Source organism: Rhinolophus ferrumequinum, chromosome 5 (genome assembly GCF_004115265.2).
Source record: "Rhinolophus ferrumequinum isolate MPI-CBG mRhiFer1 chromosome 5, mRhiFer1_v1.p, whole genome shotgun sequence".
Taxonomy (NCBI): domain Eukaryota; kingdom Metazoa; phylum Chordata; class Mammalia; order Chiroptera; family Rhinolophidae; genus Rhinolophus; species Rhinolophus ferrumequinum.
This window is the reverse complement of record NC_046288.1, coordinates 80257765-80264871: the sequence shown is the minus strand read 5'-3', so window position 1 is coordinate 80264871 and position 7107 is coordinate 80257765. Positions and strand designations below refer to the sequence as shown.

General features: G+C 56.5%; 1 protein-coding gene across 1 annotated transcript; it reads right to left on the bottom strand.

Moving 5' to 3' along the window:
• Positions 1-488: 488 nt before the first annotated feature.
• Positions 489-5840, bottom strand: NKX3-2 (NK3 homeobox 2). Its single transcript, XM_033105414.1, has 2 exons — positions 4457-5840; positions 489-3011 (listed from the first exon to the last, which is right to left on the bottom strand). The coding sequence occupies exons 1-2, from the start codon at positions 4920-4922 to the stop codon at positions 2473-2475; spliced, it is 1005 nt and encodes a 334-aa protein (XP_032961305.1). The 5' UTR covers positions 4923-5840; the 3' UTR covers positions 489-2472.
• Between the last annotated feature and the right edge of the window lie 1267 nt (positions 5841-7107).

Here is a 7107-nt window from a genome sequence, read left to right as displayed (position 1 = left end):
CTGGACTCCAAATCTACAAGGATGGAGAACAAACTGCCCTCTTAGAGCGCAGACACAACCACCTACCATTTTCAGAAAGGGAAAAAGTCGCCCCTCCCGCAAAAAAACATCAGTAGTGGAGACCTCTGGAGAGAAGGGCGAAGATTCTAGCATTATCGGAAATGTTCTAACTTTCTACAAAAAAAAAAATGCATTCATGAGTATGAAATTAAAATGGAATTTTTAAACATGTCAAAAAGAAACAAAATGATTGCAGCAACCATTTGGAAGGCAGTGGACTTGGGTACCAGGATGTGTATATCCCGAGGGCCTTTGCCATTCCCTTAGCGTTTCGTTGTTTCCGGAAGGGGGACTTGTTTCATAAAGCGCTTATGGAGACTCGGATGTACCAAGGCCAGGGGTCGCGAGGCTGGGAGAGGTCGCGGGGCAGGGAGGAGGGTGAGTCGGCCTTTACGCTCCCGGTGAAATTGAAAGTAGCTGGGGGCCTGGGTTCTGCGTTTCCCAGCTCGGGCGGTGCACTGGGGGCCTCAGCGCCTGCAATGTGGCGTTTACCCTTCCTTTTTCTCCCGGTCCCAGCCGGCGTGAACCGAGTGTAGCGGAGAGCGTTTCACTCGGGTGTCTTGGCATTCTGGGAAATCTCGGAACAGCGGCGGGGCGTGTTCATCTGTAAAATGGGGTAATAACTAACCCTCGCCATGACCATCCTCTGCTCTCACCTTGGGCATCTGTGTGGATCAAATGACGCCAAGTCAAAGAGGAGTGAGAGCGCCATTTGCACCGGGCAGGAGTCAAGGCGCAGGTAACCCTCCCTGGGAAACACCTTGTTCTCGCCTCCTTCTCCCCTAAATCGTTTAAGAATTTCAGCGAGAGTTTTTGCTATCCTATACTCATAACGAAATTTAAAACGGAATACCTCGGAGAAACGCTCGGAAAATCGAAAGCATAGAGGAGGCGGGAGGTGGAGGGGTCAGCAGGTTAGGGTGAGGGAGTTGTCTGCGGGTTCAACTATGGACGCTTCCTAGGCTCTGAAACCAATGCCCACGAGAAAAACGGGAATCCAAGATATTCGCGCCTGATTTAGTGGGATTCATCTGTGGCTCCCGCAAAGGCCCCGAATGGCGATTCCCTGAGCTGCGCAGGTTTACACGCTTCCTACAGGGTGGGCTCCTCCCGGGAGGGGCGAGGCGTCCTGGGTTCAGGATTGAAAAGAGGCTGGGAAAATAAGCCCCCGATTTTTCCATGTTATTGGTTTCCCCAAAGCCGGACGGAGGGAGAGAGGCTCAGAGAAAAAGAAGGCGTCCAGGAGGGCATGTTAAACTAAAAGTTTATAAATTAAAAGGAGGGGAAAATACAGCGAATAGAGCTTCCAAACTTCACAAATCTTTTTAAAGTTAATACTCTAGTTGAGTGCACAGTGCCCTTAAGGAGGCGAAAAGCTGCGAGGTTGACATGAGGTTGACAGGATCACCTGTCTTAGGGGCAAGGACAGGGATGGAAGAGTCCTGGGTCAGGACGCAGGAGTCGCGGACAGTGGACAGAAGAGACGAAGGGCCGGCGGCCGAACTGCGGAGGACACCACGGAAAGGGTGGTCAGGCATATTCACATTGAATACAAAAATAACCGTCATTTGAATACAAACAACTGAAAAGTGCTACAAGTTTTAACCTCCTTTAAAAAATAAAAAGAAATAAAGGAAAATTTCTGCGGCGGGCTGCCGGGTTTGCTCTCTCCTGGTTGGGGGGCTCCCAGGGGCTCCCCAGTTGGTTGCCGTCCTGGACCTCAGAAAGGAAAGATGCGCGTGCGAAGGGGGGAGGGGTGCCCTGCACTCAGAGGCTCCTTTCCTTACATTCAGCACCTAGTAGGGCACCCCCACCCGAGCTCTGACAGCAGGGAGGGGTGGGACAGAGGGCCCAAAAACCAAACCCTTCACGGTTCAAATCAATCCCTGGCCTGGGGACTTTGGTCTGCCAGGGTTTCACACCCCTTTGTTACAAATGCAATTTCCCAAAATAATAGATATGTAGATACACATAGATTGGTAGCATGGATACCATGAACTAGTGTGGCCTAGCGCACGAAGCTCCCAGCAGGCCTGAAATTCTGGGGATTCAGGCTATGTGGTCTCCAGGAGTTCTCTCCACTCCGGGGAAACGCCATCCCCAGGCAGACACAATCCAAATCCAACGTTGTGGTGATAATAAATAATGGCTAAAGGCTTCCAGGCAGGTGAGGGGCGGCAGAGCCCCTAGGCCATAGAATGCCTCTGTTCAAATTAGAAAAAGGCGCCCCCTCCGGGCAGACTCAGTCCCGCAGCCAGGGCTCACGTCCTGGACCGCAGAGCCAGGGCTGGATTTCATCCTCCACTTGCTCCCTCGGCGGGGCGCCCCAGTACCGGACACAACCCGCACAGCCATCGGCGGCCGTCTGGAGCTGGGGCGCGGGGATCATTCGCTGCCTTGCCCCAGGCCTGCTCACTGGGTGCCCGCGGCGGCCGCGCAAGTGGAGAGTGCCCAGCCAGGGAGGCAGTAGTAAGGGTAATAGTAGGAGGGTTGCAGTGGAAGCAGTGAGGGAGGCCGCAGCACCTCGCCGGGCAGGTACTGTCTCTGGTCGTCGCGCACCAGCACCTTCACCGCCACTTTCTTGGCTGCGGGCGCGGAAGCCAGCAGGTCGGCGGCCATCTGCCGGCGCTTGGTTTTGTAGCGACGGTTCTGGAACCAGATCTTCACCTGCGTCTCGGTGAGCTTCAGCGACGCGGCCAGGTCGGCGCGCTCTGGCCCAGACAGGTAACGCTGGTGGTTGAAACGGCGCTCCAGCTCGAAGACCTGGGCGTGGGAGAAGGCCGCCCGCGAGCGCTTCTTGCGTGGCTTAGGCGCCACCGGCTCCTCCTCCTCTTCCTCCGCGCCGCCCGCCGGCCCGACGCCGCCGACGCTGCCGGCCCGGCTGCACAGTGCCGGCACGCGTGCGCCTGCTGGGCCAACGCCGTCGTCCTCCGCCCTCGGGCTGCGGTCTCCTGCGGACCCCAGTGGGAACAGAAACAAGAGAAGGTCAGCGCCGCAGAAGAGTGAGGTCAGGCTCAACTGCGGGCGTGGGGTTGGGGAAAGGAAATATCCTTGATCCCACCCGAGCAGAGGGGAGGGCCTAGAAGCCGGGGTTCCTGGAGACGAGTCTCAGAACCCTGTCCCACTCGTTTCCCGCATCTAGACTTGCCGGGTGCGGCCAACGGACTCAGCCAATGTTTCAGTTGCTCTCTCTGGGCCTCAGGCTCCCCTCAGTAACGGGGGGCCTGATTATCCTCGAAAGCCTTCTCAGCTCTCAGAGCTGAGCACTGGGGTTCTAGATGCATTTCGGTCTCCTTGGGTTCACTCGCCTCCCCACACTCATGCTCACTCAGACGGTACTTGCAGCATCCATGCGTCCGCTGCACGTAAAGGGAAGGTGCGGGGACGGATCCTGGACACAGAGGTATTCTGAGTCTTCTGCCTCCAACCACCCACCCCGGAATTGCTGCGAGGGCTGTGGCAATAGGCTGCGCCGAGGCCTTGGGTGGGCTTCTCTCTCTCTTCGCAAGGAAGTGAAACGAGGGACGAGAAGGGGGTGTCCCTGCCTCGAGTCCTTGGACCCTAATCTGACGCCAGCTCCTCGGCCTCTTCCCTGCTTTCCCCGCAGCACCCAGCAGAGTGGTCCAGTACGCTGGCCTCTGGCAGACACCCTTTGCCTGGGACCAGAATGAGGCCTACAGCAGTGCCCAACAGACCCAGGCAGGCACGGGGACTTTCTGACCAAATGACTTGCCAGCCCATAGCTAAGGAGGTCCCTCGCCCCTCTGGTCTGGAACGACCTAAATCCGTTCCTCTCCTTCAGCTGTCTGTTGGATTTCCCTCCAGCCCGTGGGTCCTCAACCCAGCAACAGCTTTCCAGGCCCAGGGGTCTGGGAAAGCAAAACAAACCTTTCTCCCAAAGCCGGGGCTCCGCAGATTCGCGGCTTCCGGCCCACTTGGAGGTGTCCCTCGCTACTAGTCCTTGAGCTGCGGGGCCGGGCCTTAGGTCATCCAGCCGGGAGCATCCCTGCTCTCTGGGCCAGGGCCAGGGAACTGGCTACCCAAGGTCTCTGGGCCCTTCCCCCTTAACTGCTTTGGGGATTTAGAAACAGACACGGCCGAAGGCATTGGCGATGAACTCAAATTCATGGTGCAGTGGTTCTCTCCCAGCCCCGCCTGGAGGACGTCTCAGGCCTCGCTCCAGGAAGCAGCGCTCGGAGGACTTTCTCGGTCTTCACTCAGGCTCAGTTACCGGAGGGTTACAGCAGCCCGCGCCAGCGCGCAGCGCTTCGGGTCTGGACCAGCCCCCCGGCCCCAGGGCGCAGGGTGCTCACAGCAGTCCCACCCCACTCGGCGAGGTTGCCCTCCTTGCCCAGCCCCTCAGCCCGGCCCCCTTCCCAGTGAAGCCTCAGCGAACCTGAGACGCTGGCGGACATCTCGCTGTCGCTCCGGCCTGCGGCTTCCTCCTCCAGGTCCTTGGCCGCGGGCAGCTCGCAGACCGGCTGGCCGTGGCCCAGGGTCCCCCCCGCACGGCTGGCCCCGCTGGCCCGCGGCGCGTCAGCGCAGCGCCGCCCGCCCTCGTTCTCCTCGCTCAGCACCGAGTCCGAATCCCAGCCGCCCGGGCTTTCCGCGGTCCGCCCGGCAGCCGTTCTGGTCCCAGCAGGCGACGCCAGCAGAGAGTCCTCGGCGCCCCCCAGCGCGCCCGCGTCTGTCTCCCCAAAGAGCCGCCAGCAGCAGACAGCGGGCGCCGCAGCCACTGCTACCGCTGTGCCCCCGGGTACCGGGCGCCCCTCCAGCGCGGGCAGCCCGCCGCGCTCCTCTTTCTTGTTGAGGATCGCCTGGATGGAGAAGGGCGTCAAGGTGTTGGTGCCGCGCACAGCCATCTGCGCCGCGGGCCGGAGCGGCCCGCCGGGCGGGCGGCTGGGGCGCGGGGCAGCTCGGAGCTGGACGGAGCGCGCGGGCCGCCGCAGCGTGATTGAGCCCCGCGCGTGAGGGTCCTGCAGCCCACTCCTGTGCGTCCAGTAGCCCCCGCCCCGCTCTGGCCCGGGATCAGCGCCGACCCTCACCCCCACTTCCGAGGCCCTTCCCGCCCGGAGACCCCCTCCCTCCCAATCCAGCGCCAGACGCTCTCGTTTCGCAGCTCAGCTGGATTATCTCATCGCCTCGCGCCCTGAGGGGCGGGCCGGGGTCTGCCCTCTCTGAGGACGTGGGGGGAGGACCGGCGGGGGCCCCTCCGCGTCCGCAGTCCCCTCTTAAGCGCCTCCGAGGCGCACGACCGGAGTCACTTTTTCTTTACGCCTCTCTTCCCCGCCTGCAAGATTTCGCTCCTGGCTAGTCTTCTCCCTTCCCTGCTGGGCCGGCTCTTCCGGAGCCCACCCCAGCTGCGGCGGCGGCGGCGGCGGCGGCGGCGACCGCTGGATTCCGAGAGGCGCGGGGCACCTTTTTACCCCCTGCCCTGGTTTTATCTGTTTCTTCTCTCTTTCCTTCCCCAGCGTTCCACCGTACCCCCCCTCCCTCTCGGGTGTCATTCCTCACCGCTGAGTGACAGCCTCAGGCCACGCCCCTTCACTGGGCCGTCCCGGGCCCTCCCGGCTGCCCATTGGCTGGCTCCTGCTGGGCGACGTTAACTTTAACAGACAAAACTGGGCACGTTGCGCGGAGAAAGTCAGGGTCTGACTTAACCCCTTTTCTCCCAAGCCTGGTCCTCGAAGCATCCTCCAGAGAAAAGAAGACCCACGCACAAAGACGCACTGCCGGAGAAACCACGGTTCTTAACCTCGGTGGATGTATCCACCTATTCCAGCGATTTTATGGAAAACCACACTTGAGCCACATTCGGGGGGTGGGGGGGTGGGGGAGCGGAATCCAAGATAACACAGTTCTATAAATCGCGCGTGTAATTTCTGTTTTCTAGGAAGGTTCATACATACGAAAAACAAAATGCTTCTTCTCCGCCCCTTAGAGTTTCGCGACTTCTTCACTGCTAATTCTCTTCACTAAAATAATCAGTTAATAAAAATCAGTTTAGATATTTCTTTCCTCGCCGTATTTTGATTCGACTTCTGTACAGGAATTAAAAAGATGATACAGTTAGAACTAAAGTCAGGCAAGAAATTGGAAAGCATCTTTGGGAGAGTTTCTGGAAATTGCGTGATCATTCCCTGGGCTGTCAATACTGAATTTAATTGGAGTTAGTTAAATTTTACACCAGAAGGAAAAAAGAAACCTTTCAGTTTGTTCTTTAAATATTGTTATTTGTGAGTTAAATAAAATTAAAAGATATATGTTTGTTTGAAGAATATCTAGGAATCACCATAGTAATGATCTTGAACTGACATTAAATGCTCTTTAAAAAATAAGTAATGCATTATTTTCTGTAAAAGAAGGAACCAAGCTAAGAAACAAATATTGTGGGTATATAAAAACACTTGTGACTTATTTATGTTGTTTATTTTTAAATAAAAGATTTGCTCCAGTAACATACTTTACTGTCTTCCATAAATTTTACCCAAGGTTTAACTTAACACCAAATACACAACGTGAGCCATTAAATAAGTTTAAAGAACTGTGATTTTAATTTAGTAAATTGTGGGGATTGGTGTTTTTGGTGTCACTGTGTCACTAAAATAAGTAACATTTCCCCTTGTTGCTTTCTTTTTGGTGGTGCTTGTTCTGCACCGCAGGATGGAATACACCCACTATTCACAGTTTTCAGGCTGTGGGGGGGAGGGGGGACTTTGCAGCATCTCTACTTTCCAGAATTTCAGCCACGTTATGCGTTTTGCATCCCAACTACACTACAGTGCAGATTCTGTAGTGTATTTGGGGGAGAAAACTCACACTTGAAGAGGTCATTGCCCTTTATAGCTCTTTATGATGACATCAGTTTTGCGGGAAAGGTGTTTAAATTTGGTGTCCGCATCTGGCAAGTGTAAGGAATGAACGGGACGCTCGCTCTTCAGGCCAGGAGGGGAACAGAACAAAATGCTTACAAGGTTTCAAAGGAAAGCGTGTCCTTTCCTTCCTCTCCCTGACCTTTAGTCTCTAAATCACCCCTCCCCCACCACT